Source organism: Dermacentor silvarum, chromosome 8 (assembly GCF_013339745.2).
Source record: "Dermacentor silvarum isolate Dsil-2018 chromosome 8, BIME_Dsil_1.4, whole genome shotgun sequence".
In the NCBI taxonomy this organism is placed as follows: Eukaryota; Metazoa; Arthropoda; class Arachnida; order Ixodida; family Ixodidae; genus Dermacentor; species Dermacentor silvarum.
Window position 1 is genome coordinate 93,446,444 of NC_051161.1, and position 22,316 is coordinate 93,468,759.

The following is a 22,316-nucleotide window of genomic DNA, read 5'->3' on the forward strand; positions in this document are numbered from 1 at the left end:
GTGGGCGGATCTCGCTCCTTGTGCTGACGAATTTTTTAAAATAAGATGTTATCTCATCGAAACATTGGTGGTGAATAGCGTTAATGAAGAAGCATCTGCATATGTAATAGTACTTGATCGTTGTTGTTTGTCTTATCTTGTCGCTATTATCACCCGCTCAATGTCAACTCGCGGCATATGTGCAGAAGCATCTGACGCTACAACGCGGAGAACACTGCACATCTCTTGATGACATTTGCAGTTCGACTTGAGTGTAACCTGGCGGGAAGGGAACGCGTTAACTCTGTTTTGTTTCGACAGCGCAAAAAACACGCTGTAGTAATAATCTCGTCGTTAATGTCCACGTGGCTCTTATTCTGGAAACGGCCATAGCCCATTTTCTATTAATATTTCTTTTTTACCCATCGGCTGCACCTTTTATGGCCCCGAAACTCAAGTTCTAAAAATGAACCACACCATAAGGACAAATACTGGTGAACATGACAAATAATGTAGTCTCGAACATTATTTTATTGCCCGATCGCATTTCGTCTCAGGGAAGTGGTTGCTGAAATACGACGAAGTTAAGCATGATACGGCATTGGAGATAGTACATTTTTTTCAGTGTAGTATACTTAAGACCAGGTTCGCGGGTTCTTTTCAATGCACAGTAGGTTTTGCGGGACGCCGTAGTGTAGGGCTCCGGATTAACATTGACAACCCATCATTGCTGACTCAGAGTATCCGAAATACTTGCAGAAAGTCCATGACGGCGTTTCACATCACCTTTATTGCTATAGTTCTCGCTGAGAAAAAACATTTTTATGCCCGATTCTTCAGATTGGTCTTTTCAAGAAAACGTACCTGGGGAGGCGTCGTAGAAAAATATTCTCGCGCGATTTCTGCACATTTCCTTTAATTAACATTGTGCTGATAAAACAGGCACGTATATATATTCGCGAAGCAACGTTAATTTTTTTTGGTTTGGTTGGTCATAAGAATGGCAACTTGACCATCGCTAAGAAAAACGATTTAACATCGAGAACCGCGACCACTTGGACTGAAGTTTCCCGAACTAATAGGCCTTTATGAATTCATTCTTCTCGCTTTAATTGCTTTATCTTGATTGGATATATTCTTCCTGGATATTTTGCATCGCGCCCATACAGTATGCGTGAGTCTAGGCTCAGAGGTGGAATTCAAGCCGAACTGGGCATAAATTGATCTTGGAAGTACATGTCCTTGGGCGATGCATAGGCGTTTTGCTTTCATGAAGTGCTGTCTAATTTTGAAACATTACACCGAGGCAACGCAAGAGCATTGGCTTTGCAGGAACTCCGTTCTTGCGAAACACTGCTCTCTGCATAACACGCGACATCATCTCAAACGCGACGATTTCGGCAGAGTGCGATTGTGATCGCCTGAATGAAGGGAAGTGCAACGTATTTTCGATGTCTGAAATACATCGTAAAAGCAAAGTTTCTTCTGATGCGTAGAAAGCTGTACAAGCTTGCGAATCTCATTCAAATTTGCAGCACTAAGGCGCGAAACGACATCAGAAACGCCCTGTGAATGGTCGCGGAAGTGTAGTGGCATCACGCCTGGAAACTGTGCGGGACTTCGCCGTTGTCACTGTTAAAAAATCAAGTAAAATAACGTAAACATTCCGACACATATCCCGCGGCCCTTCATACTTTGTGAGTGATGGCGTGTGTCTTTAGAAGGACGAAATAAAGTTCAGTTCAATTCAGTTGCCGTATGGCGTGACGTCAGGCAAGTACGCTCCAACCGCGAGCGGCGCCTTCGTTCTGCCGCATGCTCCTCCAATAGTCGCGAGCTCGATTGCACTAACGCCTGCAAAATATGTGTCAGCGAGCGAAGGGCCATTGAGATACTAGCTCGAGCACCTTGGTGAAAAGATTTTTGTTCCCAGGTGCTGCCGTTTTCAAACAGCGATCATCGTAGAAACCCTCGTAAACTTCTAAGATGCGAATGTTGGGACTTCTAGATAGCATTTTCTAACGTATTTTAAGTCTACAAGAACGTATGGCTTCTTTCACTATCGACATACTTTTCTCGACGTTCTACATTTTCCACCTGAATATGCTGTTTCCTTTTCTTTTATTAACCCTGCATGCAAACAGTGCGCACGTAACAGAAACTCGTTACGCCAGACAGTTGAGAAAATGGCCTGGAATAAAATGCCCCCAGCGGTCACGGTTAGCACAAGTGATACCCGTTTCCTGGAGCAAGACGGCGAGTTGGGCGTGTTGGTGGGCTAACATCGCTGAAATCAAACAGCGCGAAATGAATGAATGACAATAGACTCAGACAACACGGGCACTGACTCATAGCTAAATGTTAAGTTACTCTGACGAGTTACACATACTTGTTTAAAGGCACGTTGTGCATGCACGATCCGCAAGGCACATTAGTCCAATCGTGGCACTCATTAATTCATGTCACGTTCGCTTTCGTTCATGACGCAGGCGTGCTGGCCCGCGCTGCTGGTGGCGCTTCTGCTGAGCGCCGCCCTGCTGGACTGCGCCCCCGTAGGAGTGGCGCCGCTCTCGGAGCTCCCGCAGGACCTGCAGCAGCTGCAGCAGCAGCACTCGACTTTGCCCGTCGCCTCACGCGCCGTCGTCAGCACCGTTAGCAGCGTCATCGCCATCAGCACCACAACCAGCACCAATAGCGCAGGCGCCACCACGAGGCCGCCAAGCTCCTCCTCCCCCTCGAAACCACCGGACACCGGCGGAGCCCTGGAAGGCTCGGCCTCGTCCACCTTCCACCTGTTGGACGAGTTCATGGACTACAGTGGCAGCGGCCAGAACCTGACCGAACCTGCCGGCATCAGCAGCAGCTACCGCCTCGGCTACACGGTGGACACCGGCGGAAGCCTACGCAAGTTCCGCTACGAAGAGCGCACGCCAGAGGGCGCCATCGTGGGCGAGTTCGGTTTCCACAAGAACGACGGCGTCATACGCGGCGTGCGTTACACGGCCGAGCCGGGAGTGCATCCCAAAGTGCTCTACGAGGCCCTCGTCAAGTTCTTCTCGTTGTGAGGCCAGGACAGCGGACGGCCGCTGTCAGCGAGAGTTCCGTGATTGAAGGCCCCCCCCCCCCCCTCCCTGCCCCCCTCCGCGAGTGTTGGGAACCTGATTTCACCGTATGAGAAACGTATGCGCATCCCTGTGAGCTCGACGCAGTGGTCAGCTTTCACTTGACCATGACGGAGGAGAGCGTCAGTATTTTTTTGTTCCCCAATCGTTGTCTGTTCTGCGAGACGATGACAGACAACTGCTTGGTGGCAGTGCTTTGCAAGGAAAGGAAGGAACTGTGCCATGCCTCGTCGAATGGAACGTGCCCTGCTTGTGAAATCCCGCAGTGGATTTGTGAAGCGAAGTGGAGCTGAGACAACGGAGCAGACGCAAAGAATGCATGGAGGTTGCTTACGTGACTGTCGCCCTTGCTGTGCAAACGTACTGTTCTCGCATTGTGTTCTCACATGCGCACGATGACATTGCAGCCGACGAGCCACTGACCCAGTCTCAAGGGCTGGAATAATTCCCCCTCTGCTATGTTGAAAAGCTTCACTGAGCGAAAACTACTAGCCGATCGGTGGGCCCCGGGGTGTAGTCTGCATTACCATGGTTGTGAGCGACGGATTTGTGTCAATTCCAGCAAGACTGGAAACTAAGAGGTTCAGAAACTGAGCAATTGGGAGGCAACTGTGCGCATTCCCTGTCCTTCTTACAGGAGAGGAATCGTTGAGAAAGATGAACTTGAACGTTTCGGCTGTTTCAGTTCGCCGTTCAATCTTGCGGAGTCAGCGGTTGGCCACAACTTGAGGCATGAGCACGGACTTGGTTCCGCGTAACTGCAACTTGACGGAAGCGTCGCATTGTGCATGAACTAAGACCTATAGCAGAAAGTCTTCTCACAGTTCACAAGATGAACACCGAGAGTTTACATTGGCGTTTGCGGCCACTAATAAGGTTATATTTATAGTGCTCCAAGTGAGAGTAAGATTGGCAGAGCGTTGCTATGGATTTTAGTTTTCTAAAGAAGAGGCGGCATTGCGCGAAATAATTAAGTGGCGCTGCCATTGTGTTGATCCTTTCTGGCACTTCTATCGTTTGATGATTTGGCGTAACTCAGCCTTGCCTTCGTAAAACAACAGCAATGGCCAGAGGCTCATTCTGCATGTATTTAAGATATTGTGAATGGTAAGTAACTGCGGCTCCCATAAGCGGCCTTTATCCGTTGACTTCAACGGATGTTCCCGTAGCTCAATGTTCTCTTTTTCTTTTTTTTAATAGTAGACGAAAGTCGGGTTCTGGACTTGAAGCGGCGCGTGGTCAAAGGTATTCTTGAACATTGAATTTAGTGAAACTGCTGTGTAATGGATTATAGCTTAAAATTATCAGTGAAGAGATACACGACTAAGGCCAAGGGCATCATAGTTAAGCAAGGTTAATGCGGAGTGGGCTATGATATTTTTCTCGAGCGCCCGTCCATTGATCGTCCATGTTGATCAAGCTTGTTTAAGGCATAGGCAGAAGGTTATATTGATAGTGAGATATTTATTCTTATTATAGCCTGTTTAGAAGAACGAAGTATAATTGATTAAAAAAAGAAAAAAAAAGCACCCAGTACAGGTGGCTCACGTATATGTAACGAAGACTTCTATTTTTGAAGAAAAGTATGCATCTACGATTTCTGAAAGAAATAAAGGTTATCATACGTACGCCTGATTCTTTCCAACAGAACTGTTCAAAACATAATATGGATTGACTGTGCTGCTGCCTCACACCGTGTATAAGGTAAGTAAAGGTTCATCTTTGTCAGCCAAAGCACCTTCCGAGAGTTTATTGGCTCACGGTTTTCTTTCGAGAGAGCACAAGAAAGGACAACACATGGAAATCTAAGCGGAAGCCCTACCTCGAGGCTGAACCCCGATCTCCCTATTCAAGGACGTGTAGAATGCATAAATGCTCTAAGTAAATAATGGCTGAATGAATATGAATGAAATTAGCGCCATTTAGAATAGCGAACTAAATTGTACTGACTATTACAGGCATAAGTTTCATTTAGAGACTCGAATTGAATACAAAAATTGCGGAAAATCAACGAGTATAAAAAAATTCTGAGCCCTTCCACTACTGTGCAGATGGAAGCCAGCAAAGCTGTAACTATGGTGGGTCTGCTATAGTAAATATTGCTATAGTGACCTTATATATTATCATTATTGACTATACGTATTGAGCGTCTTCGGCATGTTCGTCAAAAAGCAAGGACACCGGAGTCTTGTTTTCGCCCGGCGTGATGGCCAAGCAGTGCGTTAGCTGCGCCAAGTCCGCCCCATCGTCATAGACTAGCGTACGAGCCACAACGCTCATAGCCGCGGAACACTGCGCAGTATCATCAGGATCCTGACGTCAGGATCCTGCAAGATGTGGCTACACGAGCGTCCGTCCCATAGCGAGTCCACAAGGCAAATGCTCCGAACAGCGCTAGCGCGATGTCTACGTCACAAGACAAAGGCGCACAACGATTGGCCGGACGTGCCACCGCTGACTATCGCGACACTTGTGAGAGGCATCGGCGGTGCCTAAAAGTATAACAATGGGCCATCCACCATCTGTTTTGGCACCTGTGCTAAGGCACAACGGGCGGGAAACCGCCACGCACATGGAACCAAAACTAATGCTGATGATCATATTTTTTCTACACGCGGACACGAACCTGTGGAACCGTTCCCTTCAAAACTTTGCTGTAAAAATAATTAAGCACAATGTTTACAAACCAATAGCTCTGCAATAGAGACAGACGTCGCGGTTCCGTAACACGCGCCTGTTAAAGCATTTGAAGCGAACAAATATGATACAAGCGCTTACAATTTGAGTGGGAATGTTATAATGTTTACGAGGGTTTTAAGAAATCATCCCTAAAAATCAGTGTGGCCCACGACGGAGCGGTGAGTGCTACACAAGCTTTACTGCCTTTGCACGTCTCAGCGGGAGCAGTTTATGGAATTGCGACATAGCGTTTTTATTGCTACGTTCCACAGCTGTAAACATGATACCTGAGTGTTCTGAAATATGGGGATCGTAAAAAATGTGCTAAAAAGTTTATAGACTAAATTAAAAGTGAAGTGCACATAATCGGTAGATTATTAATCTTTCTTTCCCTCCTTATATATTCAACAAAGCTCCTGAAGTTCGCGGCTGTGAATTTCCAGCAAGACTATTTCTCTGCTCCCATGTATTTAGATGGAAGCTCATGAGGCACAGCCTAATGAAACACAACGCGTAATCTATGTGTTCGGCCATGCATCTGAAGGTTGAAGCTAGAGTTTGCCAACTACATGGTTCTAAGGAAGCACAAGAATATTAACTACGGTCATCCTGATTGGGGCCACCATTGTACTGATATATATCTGAATGACATAGTGCATTGTGTTGTTGTGCATTGTGCATGGTGCACTATGTTGTCCCATTGAAATCGTTTCGTAGGCTGGCGTCACAGCGGTTCTTGTTATCCGTATGCTGGTAATACAAATAGAACAAAATACAAATATGGCACTGTAGAAGATACGATTGCAAGTTGGGGGAGTCTGAATGTATTAATTATAAATGATGCGTGAAAGATAGGAGGGCACACGCAGAAAAACGACGCAGCATTCACATGAGTGAAGAAAATTTATTTCGGCTCAAGCGCCAGCGTCTAAATGGGCAATTATGCGGTCACATGCCAAAAAAGAAGTAAAGAAAGAAATAATGGCTTTCTTCTGGTATTTCGCACGTGTCTCCCTTGTTTAGCACATTGTTTATAACAATACATGGCCCTGCTGTAGACGTGAAACCATTAAAACAAAATACAGGATATCCGAAAAGTAACTGCACAGGGAGAAAACAAAGAAAAATATGATGATAATTATGACTGACACTTCAGTTTGACATGCGGTATGATTGTCCAAGACATGTAGTTCGTCTGATGACGTCTGCGGGGTTTCACTCAAATGAAGGGCTTACGAGAACTATCGTCACACAGTGCAAGAGGTACTGGCAGCACACGCTGCACAGAAAACTCCAGTGATCCTTCACTCGTGTGCAGACATGTGGTGGACATTTTCAGCGTCTTGTGTAGGGATACACCTGTCCTTCATGCCGTAAGGAAAGCTTCAAATGTTGAATACCACAATTGCCCACTGCACAGCTACCTTTTTGGACACAGTGTACTTCTTCATACTTCAACAGGGAGAAAAAGTGAAAAAGAAAGGAAAAGGCTTAACAGAAATGCATGAGGGATTGGTCATTGATGCAAAAGAAATTATTAACAGCGCGAAGTCTATGGTCGCAATATCCTCATAGGGATTTCACATGGAACTGTCGTGGTGTCTCAGTGGCTGTAGCCTTCTGCTGCTGAGGACGAGGTCGCGAGTTCGACTCCTGGATGCTACAAGCAAAAACGCTCCAGGTGCACGTTAGGCAAACCCGGCTGCAAAAAAATAACGCGGAATCCTTCTCTACAGCGTCCCTTATATCACTTTTTGCAGTTTCTGGGCGATAACAACATCAATTCAAGGATCTGACAAGGAACGAGCTTGTGTAATATGTCCGAGTTCAATATCCCTTCTTCCACCGGCCTCTTGCGCGTGTGGAACATGTACATCCGGTGAAGATAAAGGTGCTGCGTTAACGAAGTTTCTTAGGGCGCGCTTAGAATTAAGTATTGTATTATGGGTATGGTTCTGTTGTGTAACTTGCCGAAAGTGCATTCGACTTCTCCTATCAATGGAAAAAATAAAAATAGAATTTAAAGGTACCAGCGTGGCATAATGCAGGGTACGGACGTACAACGCGGACTTACTGCATATGGCACACATTTTTTTTGTCAAGTCAGCCCTTGAGCCACGGTTAAACCAGGTGGCTCCCTACGGCTTGGAACTCAGAAGTCCAAACTGAAACTGCCACCCTTCTCCAGCCCTACGAGTCATAGAGTTTCTCACTATAACACCTAGAGGGTAAACTGGCGCCACCGTCAATGCGAGTTTCTTAAAGGGCGCCGTGCCCTCATGGGAATGACGGGATATGTGTCTGCGAGGTTTGTGTTGGCTGGTGTTGAACGAGGCTTCGTCTAAAACGTGGATATGGCTACAGAAATAATGCGTTATTAAAGTAAAATCTACATAAAAGGCTTTCATTCACCTATATTACACATATCAATAAAGTTTACTCACCTACAATGCAGAATCAACCGAAGAAAAGCAAGAACAGACGACAAGTTGTTCCAAAGCAAGCGATAATCTTGTCGTCTGCCCTCCAACTTTAGCGGCCAGCTGATACTTTTTACGTTTCATATAATTGTGCATCCAATAGTAAGTCCTCAAAATTAAAAAAAAAACAACATGTTTTTGTGTAATAATAAAGCTAAAGCAGCTTTTTACGTTTTGTTTTAGCAGGAAATGAATCATTGTGACAGACGGAACGGTGCTAGCCAAGCGCGTCTTCAAGGCTTTCTTGGCTCTCCGAGAACGATGCCAATCCGAAGTCACAATCTACCGGCATTCCCATGAATACCACAGCGCAGCAGCGCCAGTTTTCCCTCTAAGTAATATAGTGAGAAACTCTATGCTACGAGTAGTTCTCAAGGCTGATCGCTAAGGATGAGTTTAAGAGTCGAGAAGTAGGTATATTAGCGTTCTGGCGCATTCTTGCGACTGTGTTCGTCAATGAGTGTCTCAGTCGTTTCAAGGCGCGAGCACGAGGGAAGAAGAGGGTATGGTGCCTATATAAAGTCAAGCTAATTGACGCCATTGACACGACGAGATGACTGTGTGTTAACTTCACGCTCGGGTACCAGGGACCAATCTCAAGAAGATCACCAAGATAACGCCCGAACTTTGCCTCTGTCCTGAGATGAAGGGCAGAGGCATACTCAGCATACTCGTACTATACTACAGGGGGTTATCACGTTATGTTTTGCGGAATTTTTAACAATGGCCTGTGGTAGATAGCATACTTCTTGTCCTTGAGTTGGATTATTCGAACAGGTGGACATTACTAGCACAAGAAACCATAATCCATGTTCAAGTAATTAACAAAAATGAACTAATAACCTTCTCAGTTAGTTACTTTATGGCACATGTGAATGAATTGTAGCTGGTTAGTTTGCAAGACGTATCCGCTTCACATGATTCTCCAGGATGACACCAGTTTTGGGATATTGTTTCCCAAAGTGTGGGACGAAATACATGGGCGTTCCAGTTACTTTTGAGCTTCAGCGGATAAAAGGGCGTTTTCTGGTGAATGCAAGTGGAACAGCAGTGCATTTTTACGGCCAGTGAGATGGCACACATCTCCAAACTGGTGCCATTCTGGAAATGTATTCTAAGTGGATGCGCCTTGCAAACCGACCGCCTACAATTGGTGAATCGCAATATATGCTGTAGAGTAATAAATTAGAAATTTAATTAAGAATTCTTGTGTTTTTTGAATATGTGTTTCGATTTATCGGGAAAGAAATGTCAGCCTCTACGAATAATCCAGCTCAACGAATAGAATTAATTTGTCTGCAACACACGATTTTCACAAATTCCGCAAGAGTTTCATATTATTTCGCCCTTGCGCTGCGATCTGCTGACCTCCTGGTTAGCTCAGATGGTAGAGCGACCGCCCCGGAAAGGCGTTGGTCCCCGGTTTGAATCACGGTCCAGGATGAATTTTTCCTCAACTGCGAAGCGTTCTTTTCGGAGAAACCCCTATGGGTTTGCTTTATAGCCTCGTGCTACATTCGGGTGGATGACAATTTTACCGTTTCATTGTTACTCCGTGTATTGCGTACAGTAGTATACAGTACGGTAGGTGGGGAGACTGGGCACCGCTATATCGGACCGGGACGTAGTTTCTGTTCCATTAAGATACCGGAAGTGTGCGGCAGACCAAACGATAAATTGCTTCTGTGGTAAAACAACGAAAAGTATAAGCAATATGCTGCAAGAATATAAAGCCTGCCGTCGCCGTAGCGCACCGTCCCCATTACGTTAACGCTACGGTCTCTGGCCTATGTTGATGGTAATACCTCGCAGCAGGCTAGCTGCACACGAGAGTTGGGGATAGCATAGCCAAAGCACAGCGCCAACGACAAGAGTAGCAGATTTTACCCTGAGGCAACAAAGTGTAGAAGAATTGAAAAGCTTGCCTTTATATTTCTGAATTAACGTGTCACATGAACGACTGAGCGGTGTTTGAAAATAATTTGAATTCGCCAATTAAATCTGCGAGTAATTGCATGTCTATAATTTAGTACGTTAGCAAGCATTGGCGGGGAAAGGCAGGCGTGTCGGCATCTCAAGACGTCGCAATGCCGAGAAGCAGGGTGAGCATTTCTTTTCTATTTTCTTTCGGCGCTGTTGTTTTCGAATTAAAATTAACACAAAACTCGCGCACCGTTCCCTGGTAAACTTCAAGGCAGTCTGTTCATACCTAACGCAACACCGTCCCGCAAAGCCCGTCTGCGCCGTAAATCTTGAGTACTACACCGGGCATTATTGACCCGCTGGCAGCGATCTTCGTTACGCGCCCCGCAAAGGCGTCTGATTTGCATTTAACTACACTCCTACTGCGCGAGCCCGCAAATTATGCGTCTGTGCACCGGCGCCGATAAGAGGCCCCGGCAAAAATCCGGCGTCTGCGAGGTGCGCCACGGAAACTGCCGGCGCGGCAGCAGTCCAAAGGTCGGCACAGTCCTCCTGCCTCGCCTGGCAACAGTGGATTGTCTGGGCCATGCAGCGTATATACATTCACGTCGCCGTAACCTCCCGTAAGGAGTACGTGCGCCCGGTGATAAGGTTTCACGATTGTGGGGCCTGCATGCGCGACTGGCCTGTGCGGCGATCTCCGAATGCGATATGCAAAGCCAGCTCAGCGTCACAACTGGCTGCGCGAGCTTTCGATTTTTGCCGCAAGCCCTGTAAGGTTCCTTGCATCGACGTCCCAGAGTATAAGGTTTGTGCCCACGCCTGAGATTGAAGGGCGGGTGTAGGCGCAGGCAATTACGACGTTTTGTTGTTGACTTGGCGCGTTTTATTGAAATTGGGAGACGTGGGAGTCCCGCGTCATGTGGGGCGGCTGTAATAATGAATTCACAAGCAATGAAACGACGTGTTGTGGACAGCGTATAATACCGTATTAGAAATCCTAGAATTGGTTAAATTGTAGTGGGCCCCCGAAGGGGTCGGTGAAATCAAACATGCTTTTATTACTTGTAGTATATGATTAGGTGCGATTAGCTTTAGAAATAGATAAACGTCTGCAGAATTTTGATATCTGCTTTATTACAGATTGGGGGCCTCCGAACCTGGTGCTGAAATTTTGAAATGTTTGTACGATTGCAGCTTTCATTTTGTTTCGTGACCCAACATGCACAACTAATAGTACATTATATATATATATATTCTGTTTCCATGCCTCAAACATTAGTTACATCGGGTCAGGTATTGAAAATAGGATAACCATTGCAAATGTGACAGTGACGGGGGCCTAGCAACACGGCTAATCCTTTCACCTGGCGTCTCAGTCGGACTTGCGTCCGACGTCTTAGCAGATGGCACACAACACCTTAAAGGTAATGAAGAATGGGCAATATACCATCAATGCTGCCCACCGAGATAAACATACTCCCTTGTTTACCGTAAGGGGGAGGGGGCGGAATTGCCAAACATGGAATTAAATATGGGATGCGTGGTTGCTTCCACCAAAGGAATTGCCAGCGCTCTTGTTTTTCCTTATTGAGCGACGGGTGTCACTGAGCATGGTTTTATTGATGGGCGAGTTTATTCGAAGGTAAATGCAAAGTGGCGCTAAATGGAACCCTCCCTTAATGACATATAGGGCGCTATAACGTAAAATGATTCCTAACTGTTTTGATTCCAATTTCTGCAATCAGCCTCATTATTGGTCAAAACATTTTCGGGCCGCTCCCAACTTCGCCTGTCTGTCATGCGACGTCACGAAAACCGCAATAGCTCCCCATCTGATATAACGTGTACCCACTGATTATGCATGATTAAACCGCACAAAAGAAAAATAATCATTCCTGATTCGATGTCTTTTCACCAGTAGCTCTCTGCTATTGGTCCAATGTTTTCTGGCTACGCCCACTTCGCCTGTCTGTCACGCGGCGTCACAAAACCGCGAAAACTCACTACGTCAAAGTGACGTGTACGCGAAAAAAATGCATTAATATGCCGAACAAAACTGAAAATTTTTCTGAATAGCCACAGACTGCCCCGTTCCGAAAGGAATCAAAGATGGCTGCCGGCCGATCGCTCAGGCCCTCGCTACTCGCAGCTGCCGGTGAGCATGTATTTATTTGCGCATGATAAACCTTTTTGCGTGGCAGTAAAATGTTACCGAGCCCTTTTAGCATGCATACGACATCGCTCTGTCAACTCTTCCTTGTTGAGGAACCGTTTTAGCGGCCTTCTTATCCTTCCGTTTCACGCCACCGCGATTTTCGACCAGCCACCGCAAGCTAAGTAAGGCGAAGCGGACCAATCGGAGAAGCCGGCAGCACCCTCTTCATGCGGTTATCTATTTTTACTGCGCTGGCTCGGCCCCATCGAAACGCTCTCCACTAGAGCGTGCTCCTCGCCTCTTGTCAGACAATTAGATAAGAGTGTTGACAATGTTATTGGTTTTGAAAGCGAACAAAGGTGACATCCTATAAACGAGGAGAGTGTTTGATTGGGTTGTTCAGACAACGCTGCGGGACACTGCCCGATGCTTGCGTTGGTGGTTACGTAAATTTGACGTCAGGAGTTTGGAATAAAAACGGTTTGGGGAATCATTTTACGTTATAGCGCCCATAGTCATCTCATGCAATCAACACAACATCATGTTAGTTAGATATTGCCTGCAGAGTGCTTACATGTTAGGCACGCCGTTCAAACTGACTGGCACTACCTTATGCTTAGAGCATACTATGTCGATGAACGGTGCCTTAATCGGAGGCTTGAGCGCCGACCTCTCAGGCGGGAAGGATGAAGCTTACGGTTCCAGCCACTACCAGGGCGTTAGTACTTTCTATTTGTTTCGTTGGCTAAGGTCTTGGAGCGGACAGTTTTCAGTCGCGGTTCGTCGATGGCCGACGACATTCTGCTGAAGCGCGGTATAGAAACTTAGCTGACGCCATTTAGTAGTATCTGAATATTGTAGCGGAATAGTGATGGCTGAAGTGGTGGTGCGGGTGGAATTAAACCACCAATGGGATTACAACAAACTTGAACACGACTTTACACACAGTGCTCGTGCCATCCATGAGATCAGTGACGATATCAAAGCTCAGATCTTGACAAATCTGAGATACGCCTTGCAAAAAGCAGCACCACCACGCCGCCACATGCTCTCGCACTATCACGCTTAAATGTTGGAGATGCCCACAACCACTAACATGGGTTACCCTGAGCAGCTCTCGAGCGTATTTATTGAGCAATAACTCCGCGAGTATGGTCACAAGTGATCACCCTCTAGCATATGAAGTACGCAATATATACACAAAGGCGATAGAATTCATCTAAAAAATGTCACAGTTTCGCCCTAAGGGCGAAGCAATGAATGCGATAGCCACAAAGCAATGTCATACGACGTAAGCTGAGCGGCTTTGGTAGCAATATGAATTGTAGTAAACATGACCTGATTAGAGAGAGAGAGAAAATGATTTAATGAAAGGCAGGGAGGTTAACCAGGACTGAGCCCGGTTGGCTACCCTACACTGGGGGAAGGAAAAAGGGGAGAGAGAGATTAAGAGAAGAATAGAAAGTTCACTCTTGATATCGCCGACGTAGCAACAGATCTCTGTTCTATCACTGATTATCACTCAGTCCGGGTCATAGACGGTCACTCAGTCCTGTCGTTTTTAAAAATCGCAGCAGCGCTTTTGTGGCCTTTTGCAGCTGTGATATTCGAGGCCATGGTCCCAAGATCTTGCTCAAAGTGAACGGTCTTCTATCTAGCCTATTGAGAACGTTGCAGAGGTTATGTCTTTCGCTTTGAAAAGATGGACAGTAGCATAGTAGGTGTTCTATAGTCTCATCGACACCACAGGCATTACACTCGGCGCTATCAGCCATTCCAATCAAACACGTGTAAGCATTGGTGAATGCAACACCCAAGCGTAAGCGGCACAGCATTGTCTCCTCATTTCGCGGAAATCCAGGCAACAGCCGCAGCTGCATAGATGGGTCGAGAGAATGCAACCAATGTTGGGCGAATTCAGTTGTATGCCACTTCTCCAATGTCATAGTTTGCGCTAGCTTGCTTAGATGTTGGGCTGCGTCAGTCCTCGACAAAGGTACAGAAACAATATTTGCTCCTTCGTGTGCTTTCCTAGCAGCTTCGTCGGCGATGTCGTTGCCGGTGATGCCGCAATGACTCGGCAGCCACTGAAACACGACGTCGTGTCCTTTTGCGATCGTATGGTGGTGCATTTCTCGTATCTCCGAGACGAGTTGTTCGCAGGACCCGCGACGGAGAGCTGACAAAAGACATTGTAGGGCCGCCTTTGAATCGCATAATATTACCCACCGATTAGCCGGTTGGTTGTTAATATAATCAATGGCACCTCGGAGGGCAACAAGCTCCGAAGCGGTCGATGATGTCACGTGAGAAGTCTTGTATGTGATGCTCATTGATCGTGATGGTATAACCACTGCGCCGGTGGAGCTGGTCTGAGTGGAAGAGCCATCCGTATATATGTGGATTCGGTCAGAGTAGAAAGAGTGCAAGCAATCGAGAGCTGCTTGCTTCAAGGCCAAAGTGGGCATGTCCGTCTTTTTTCTTATTCCTGGAACGTAAAGGCGCACTTCAGGTTGTTTTAAACACCACAACGCTGATGGTGAACGTGTCGAGGGTGTGAACCCCGATGGTAGGGAGGCACTATGAATGTTGACCACGTTGGAAAATGACGCCTGTGGTCGTCGTTCTGGCAGGGAGGCAAGAGAGCTTGATTGCACCCGTGAAACGTGGCGAATATGGGCCCTAAGCGTGTCGATGGTCATGTAAGTCGTGATCGGATGGTCTTGAGCCGTGATAACTGTTCCTGCTGTTGAGGCGCTCCGCGGAAGGCCGAGGCAAACACGTAATGCCTGTGCTTGCACGCTCTGAAGGGCTCGAAGATTTGATCTGCATGTTTTAGCAAGCACGGGAGAGCTATAGCGTAGGAAGCCGATAAAAAGCGCTCGGTACAACTGTAGCATAGAGCTCACTGATGATCCCCACGCTTTACCGGCGATGAATTTGAAAACGTGAACCATAGATGTGAGCTTCTTCTTCAAGTGGGCAACCTGAGGGCTCCAGGAGAGGTCTCGGTCAACAAAGACACCCAAAAACCGATGATTTCTCTTGTAGGAGATACGCTGGCCATTGATGCACACTGGATAACCAGACATCGCTTTTCGCGTAAAAGCGACTAACGCACATTTTTCTGTCGAGATGGTTAGGCCTTGTGTGCAAAGATAGCCAGTTGCCTGCGTTGCTGCCTTCTGTAACCTTGCCCGAACCTGCGGGCGAGTCACCGCTGATGCCCAGATGCAGATGTCGTCGGCGTAGATCGAAACACTCACTGTTTCCGGAAGGGAATCGGCCAGCCCAAGAAGTGTGAGGTTAAAAAGAATAGGGCTTAGAACACCGCCTTGAGGAACGCCACGGCATGTGTAGTGGTCAGTAGTCGGACCATCTTCTGTGCGTACATACAAGGACCTTTGTGTCAAGTAGCTTTGGATCCATCGAAATACTCGCCCTCCTAGTTCCAATGTCAAAAGTGCGTCTAGGATGGCTTGATGGGAAACGTTGTCGTAGGCGCCTTTCACGTCAAGAAAGAGTGCTACTGATAAGCGTTTCCAAGACTTTTGCTGCTCAACAGATGACACTAGATCGATGACATTGTCAATCGATGAACGGCCTCGTCGAAATCCCGCCATAGAGTCGGGGTAAATATTGTGGTGTTCAAGATACCATTCGAGACGCATGAGGATCATGCGCTCCATGAGTTTTCCGACGCAGCTGGCGAGTGCTATAGGCCGATATGATGACAGTTCTAGCGGTGACTTTCCTGCTTTTAGCAACGGTACCAAGCGGCTGCGTTTCCATTCCTGTGGAACGACGCCATCATGCCATGACCTATTAAAAAGGTTGAGCAGTTCTCGTCGCGCTTCTCGACGTAGGTGGCGCATAGCATTATATGTGATTCCGTCGGGCCCTGGCGAAGACGAACACCGACATAGCACCATAGCAGCCTCTAACTCTTCCATAGAAAAAGGAGCATCCATACTTGTATCTCGTGGACCAGGAATGTCGCCTAAAACCATGTCAGGGAGTAGAACTGTTCCGCCGGCGACTTTCGCACAAAACTCTTCTGCAACGTCTATCTCACGGCGGTTTTGATGGAGAGCAAGGGCGTTAAATGGGTGTCGTTGCTGGGGACATGAGCGAAGACCCCTTAGGGTACGCCACACACGGGACAGTGGCTTTCGGGGGTCCAGTGACTCACAAAAGCATTTCCATCTTTGATCTTCTAGTTTATCCATCCGGCGCTGTATCTTCTTTTGCATTCGCCGAGCTACTCTGAGGTCAAGAATTGACTTCGTGCGCCTGTACCTCCTTTCAGCTCGACGACGTAGTGCACGAAGTCTTTCCAATTCAATGTCATACTCTGTACGCTTTGATGAATGAGTGAAGCTACGCGTACAATCATGCATTGCGTCTGCAATGATGTCTTCGAGCCTGCGTGCGATTGGTTTCTTGCATGCGTCTTCCACAAGATCTTCAAACACTGACCAGTCAATTTGGCGAGATATATTGGGTAATGTAGCTTCTAGTCCATCGATTCTCACATAGGTCGGAATATGATCACTTCCATGGGTTTCGATATCAGTGAACCACTGCACTCTCGAAGTTAGGCAACGTGACACCAGTGTTAAGTCTAGGCAGCTGCTGTACGTTGTTCCTCGCAGAAATGTCGGGCTTCCGTCATTTAGAAGACGCAGATTGTGGCCTGATGCAAAGGATATGAGTGACCTGCCTCTTGAATTTATCCTGGAGCTTCCCCATATCTGGTGGTGAGCGTTGAAGTCTCCTGTTATTATCCAAGGACCGTGAGTCGCAGCCATAAGATCGTTTAGTCTTTTGCTATCGAATTGACTTGTTGGGGAAAGGTAAACGCCAATAAGTGTAAAAGACAGCCTCTTCTTTTTCACAGTAACACAGACATATTGGTTATCGTCGTGTGGAGGTACGGGCTGGGCGAAATACGTAAGGTCCTTGCGAATGTAAACCAGAACCTTACTACTTCGGGCACAAGTGGTTGAAACGAAAGGTTCATATCCTGATAGTCTCAAGGTAGTTGATAAATTCGGTTCACAGATGACCAGCACAGGAAAGCGGTTTTCAAACACGAACTGCCGGAAATCCGAAATACGTGACCTCAGGCCTCTCGCATTCCACTGAAATATGGAGGCGCTTCTGACATCATCCCGGAACGATCGCTGCTGCTGTCGACGAGCCATGGTTCCGCTATATAAGTTTTCAAGCACTGGACTTCTGAAGGCTTGCGAGAACCGGATTGATGGCATCCAGCACTTGCAATGCACTTCTAGCTGTTGGCGTCTGCAGCTTGTCCAGAAGAACACGAAGAGCACTCACCAGAGAGCTGAGTATAACAACAATTTGTTGATCCTGGTCTGTCAATTTATCAGGAACAGACGAGGTGTCCCTTGCTGTAGATGTCTGTTCCCGCTCCGTAGGTGCATGTAGCCTCGGGAGTTCAGGCCAAGCGTCAGCTGCCGTGTTGTTCGAAGCTCCTTTGTCCTTAGAGCTGACGGCGTTTGGCCTGGGCGGGAGAGGGGGTGGTGATGTACGTGGCTCGCGCGGTACAGAGGCTTTGGAGGTTCTTGAACGGCGTCGGCGACGTGATCTTCGTCGCTTAATAGATGCTGCCGCTTCTCGGTGAGACGAGTTGTCTCTAACCATTTTCTTTAAAATTGCCATTTCCTTTCGAATTAAGGGGCACTCCTTTGAGGATGCATCATGAGGGCCGCTGCAGTTTGTGCACTTCAGCACACTGGCCTCGCACGTGTCAGTGGTGTGCGGCCCCGTGCATCGAGGACACACGGAAGTGTTTTTGCACACACTACTCACATGGCCTAACTTCATGCACTTCCAGCACTGTAGTGGTTTTGGTACAAAAGGCCGAACTGCGTGTCGGAAGTGGCCCACTTTTACGTGTGTTGGTAGGGACTCGCCCTTAAATATGATCTTTACACACCGTGACGTGCCGAGACGAAAAACGTTTGCGATGACGGTGTTTTCTGTAGCCGGCTTGATTAAGATCGACAAATCGGTGTCGGCAATGGTTTCGTCGACATCATAAATTACGCCAGTACTGCTTTCTTTTCCCAGCGGAATATGAGGGTGGACTTTAATCCCGTCAAGTTCCGTGACCTTGCGCAAAGAATCTAACGCAGCCGCATGTTCTACGTCGATCGCTACGACGTTCTTACGGGTGTTTACTCTGATGTCCTTGATTTCATTCGGGACCAGTGCCTCTAGATGTGTAGACACGGCTTGCCTGTTGAGGCATCTCAGGTTATCCGTGGCGAGAACTGGCGTGAAAAGGATGGTGAGTACCTCGGTAATCCGTGATGACCTCATGGTGGACGCACTCGAATTCGATGATGTGCTGACAAACCTTCTCTTTGCTTTACGGCTCCGCACCAGCTCGAAGGTGTCGTCACCAGATTCTTCACTGCTGACATAGTACTGCATGGTGTCGTCGCTGTCAGTGTCGCTCTCGGTGCCGTTGCGCTTCCTGGAGGCAGCCGCCGCGGGCACTACCGAGTCCGGCGGACGCGCGTGAGAGTCCATCTCCACCGCAACTAAGCAGGAAACAGCAGTTCACCGGCAAAGTCCAAGAAAATTCACAAAAGAAGTAGAGCTCGAAGACTCGGCGTTCTGCCTGAAAGGCACTTCGTCTTCGTCTCCATGACCTGATTAAGTAAGCAGGTGTGCTGCGGCGTAAGTAGACCGACATGAAGAGAGACTCGATGACCACGAGAAGGCGCGTGTGAAACGGTGGTGTTGATGAGAAGCGCTTCCCGTGGGCAGCGCGTGCGAAGGGACACACCTGTAGCGCTGCACTGCCGATCCGGGCAGCATTGCATGTGTAGCGTGCGTTGGAAAATGTGGCCCGACTATTACTAACTGAATGAACAAGCGTGGTGTGAGCGCGCACAAACAAACATGAATAGATCACACTGAATGACTGCAGACAATGACCGTCAAAACTCTGGCAGCAAGCGGATACGCCGCAGCGGCGAAGGTACGTGCGGTCTATCGCTTCAACGGAAACTGAGCCGCGAATACACGGCGCATAAAGGTCAGAGCCGTGTGCAGATAAGAGACGGTGCGAGCGAGCGACGAGCGCGGTTGTTGGCAGAGTATAAATGCGCCCCCCCCCCCCCCCCCCCCCCCCGCTCCTTCCGGCGCTCGCTTCCCGCTTCCTTGCTTGTGCGTGGAAGATTGAGTGCGTTCGCTCTCCGTGACAGCGTCCGTCCCCGCACGCTTCCGCTCGGGCATACGGCGCGCGGCAGAGATTTTATCTATACGGAACCTCACGCCGACGGCGACGACGACGGCGACGGCGACGGCGACGACGACGGCGACGCCGACGGCAGAAATACGGTGGAAGTGTCCATATAATTGCTATCGCAATAAAACTTTTTTCAGTTAGTGCTTAGTCGGTGTGGCATTCTAGGCAACAGAGTAGCTGACAATTTGCCACGCGAGGTCAATGAATGATACCACATTTATTCCACATTAGAATGCGCCAAGGGCGCTGCGGTGGGAAAGGTGCGTTGCACTGAAAATGACACGTTTAGTACTATTTTCACAAAGCAATGCCCGCAGAAGTTGACGCGAAATATCCGCCCGAATATCTGGAGATAGTTGTTTTGGTAACGGTGGTCGAAACTCCGTTCTATTTTGGATTGATCAAAAACACAGTTAAATGTTCCAGTAAGAGTCAGCCATTATGTAAGTACAGTAATACACAGTAATGCGCAGGCTGTGCCTAGACACTACGTACAGAAAGTGTTTTCTGCCCGGAACAGGCCGAGCTGGAAGTGTGGCGTGCTGTCGGAGAATCACTATAATGAATTGCGGAGAATTACAAGAATGATGTATCAGGTTCTTCATAAATTATGTTTTGTGGAAGTATTCATGCGCTGCAGTGTAAGGTTCCTGCAAAGTGTAACAAGAATATTCCTGATATTGATACAACTTGCGGTGTAACCTTGTAAACATTTGTATTGTAGACTGTGCTTACTTAAACTCCGTGTGGACTATAAGTGAATGCGCCCTAATTTTATTTTTACTTCGTTTTTTACAGTCTGTCATTTCTTACTGTGCAAATTACGTGTTGTGACGTACAATGTGCTAACCGAAACTTTGAGAACGTACGCTTCCATTTTTATTTCTATATGAGTTTATTATTTGTTTTGTAATTTGTTTTGTACGCATGTACAAACTGGTATTTTACAAAGAACTGCGCACATGCATTCCACAAAGCATCGCCCTTGTTTCTTTTCATATTTTTACGCTTTAGAACCTACTTTGCTTACTGTGCGGTACAGAGCAGAAGAGAAGGTATACCCCGTGCGCTGAACAAAATGTTCACTCATCTTTTTCCCGCGCCTCTTTTAAGCTTTGCGACACCTAATGAACGTGGGGAACAACTGACGTGCTAGAATGAGGGCTGTTTTATTCTTTTTTAGAATTTCTTTCTTCACTTTGCCGTCCCATGGTGGCCTGGCAGGTCAGCTTTAAAAGTCAGTAGTGAGAGAGGAATGCCGACTTGCTGTAGCCCTTGCACTTGCTGTAGAATGCTGCTTGTCGTCTGTTAATGGCATGACGGGTTTGTTGTTTGTTTGTCTAAGCCTTTGCCTTAGAATGTTTGCCATTCTGTTTGCCGTCGCTGTAAGGAGTAGGCGGCATCATCCATAATGTCAACCTCACCGAATTGCACATTTAATAAACAAAACGTGTGCTTGTTTTTATCATAGCATATGTGTATAATTTTGCGAATGGCGTTTTGGTTGCAAAATGACTCTGAAAAAGAATTAGCTTGATAAATACATGTTCTCATAGTGACATTTCTAATTAGGATACTTTAAAGGAACCTACGTTACTTCACACGTCATATAGGCTGATCTGCAAGGTTAATATAACCATACTACAAAAATTAAAGGAATTGGCGTTCATTCACAGAAAAGATTTTCGGCTTGAAAGGTAATGAGATAACAGTTGAATGGGATGGAACTGTTGTACGCACACACACATATTAAAAGCCTGAATACACACGCCAAGCACACTCGCACTGAAAGCGACACGCACACCAGCACTCGCTTTTTCTCTAAACAATATATCTGATGTGGCACTGCAATGACCTGTGGTAAAACTGTGATAGCGTGACCCCGATGGTCGTGGAAACTTCTGGTTCTAGACTTGTCCAGCTTTCAAATGACGACGTACACGTGTGAACTCAAGGGAAAAGCTTCATGGTCTTGCGGCCGACATGTCAAGGCCATTGGTGGCAGATATAACTCTGAGCCTGCGCACGTAATCATTTGCCACCAGTTTTGCGAGCACCGCCAGGGAACAAGCTTTACTTTATGGGAAAAACAAAAACAATATGAATAGCCTTGAAGAGGGTCGTTTTCTTGCTTCTGAGAGCTTGGTTGCTTGACGAGCTTAAAGAATATGAGCAAAGTTAAAATTTGATCTGCGCGCAGGTCGTAAGGAATGATTGCTTGCTATAGTTGGTTCGTGTGAAGCTTCGTGATGTATCGTTCGATCAGCAGTAGTGCTAAAACCAGTAACGTGCAGCCGACATCTATCGAATGTGCGTGAACGGATCATAGTGACGATCGGAACAGGTGGTCGGCGCACGGTAACGACTTCTGCTGCTGCTTTCCTGCACGGCTTATTCGATGTAAATAGGAGAGATTCTGCGACGGGAATTCGATAAAAGTAAGCGCCTGCTTAGACAAATCGTTGCTTGGTCAAATATCTACAGTCAAAGAATGCGGACGACATGGCTTCTAGGTGAACGCGTGGCATCGGTGCGACGAAACACCCGACCAGGAGCGTCTATTTTTCTTTACCCGTGGCGATCGTATCGCGCAACTTCTCGGTTGTCCCAAGGACGTTGCTGTTCTTTGATCGCTGTGACCTCCGAGACGTGCTTTGACTTTGTCGCGGCTTTTTATCCGCGGCGTA

At 47.2% G+C, this 22,316-nt stretch overlaps 1 protein-coding gene across 4 annotated transcripts in view; it reads left to right on the forward strand.

Moving 5' to 3' along the window:
• The window catches only part of LOC119462755 (uncharacterized), a 70,708-nt gene extending 65,972 nt beyond the window's left edge, over positions 1 to 4,736 (forward strand). For 2 of the 4 annotated variants that reach the window (XM_049673246.1, XM_037724031.2), the window contains exon 2: positions 2,469 to 4,736. In XM_049673246.1, coding sequence (XP_049529203.1) covers positions 2,469 to 3,044 — 576 coding nt within the window. In that variant the 3' untranslated portion in view covers positions 3,045 to 4,736. The remainder of the gene's footprint in view (positions 1 to 2,468) is intronic. The other 2 variants (XR_007468514.1, XR_007468515.1) reach the window with 2 other exon arrangements.
• Positions 4,737 to 22,316: the final 17,580 nt, after the last annotated feature.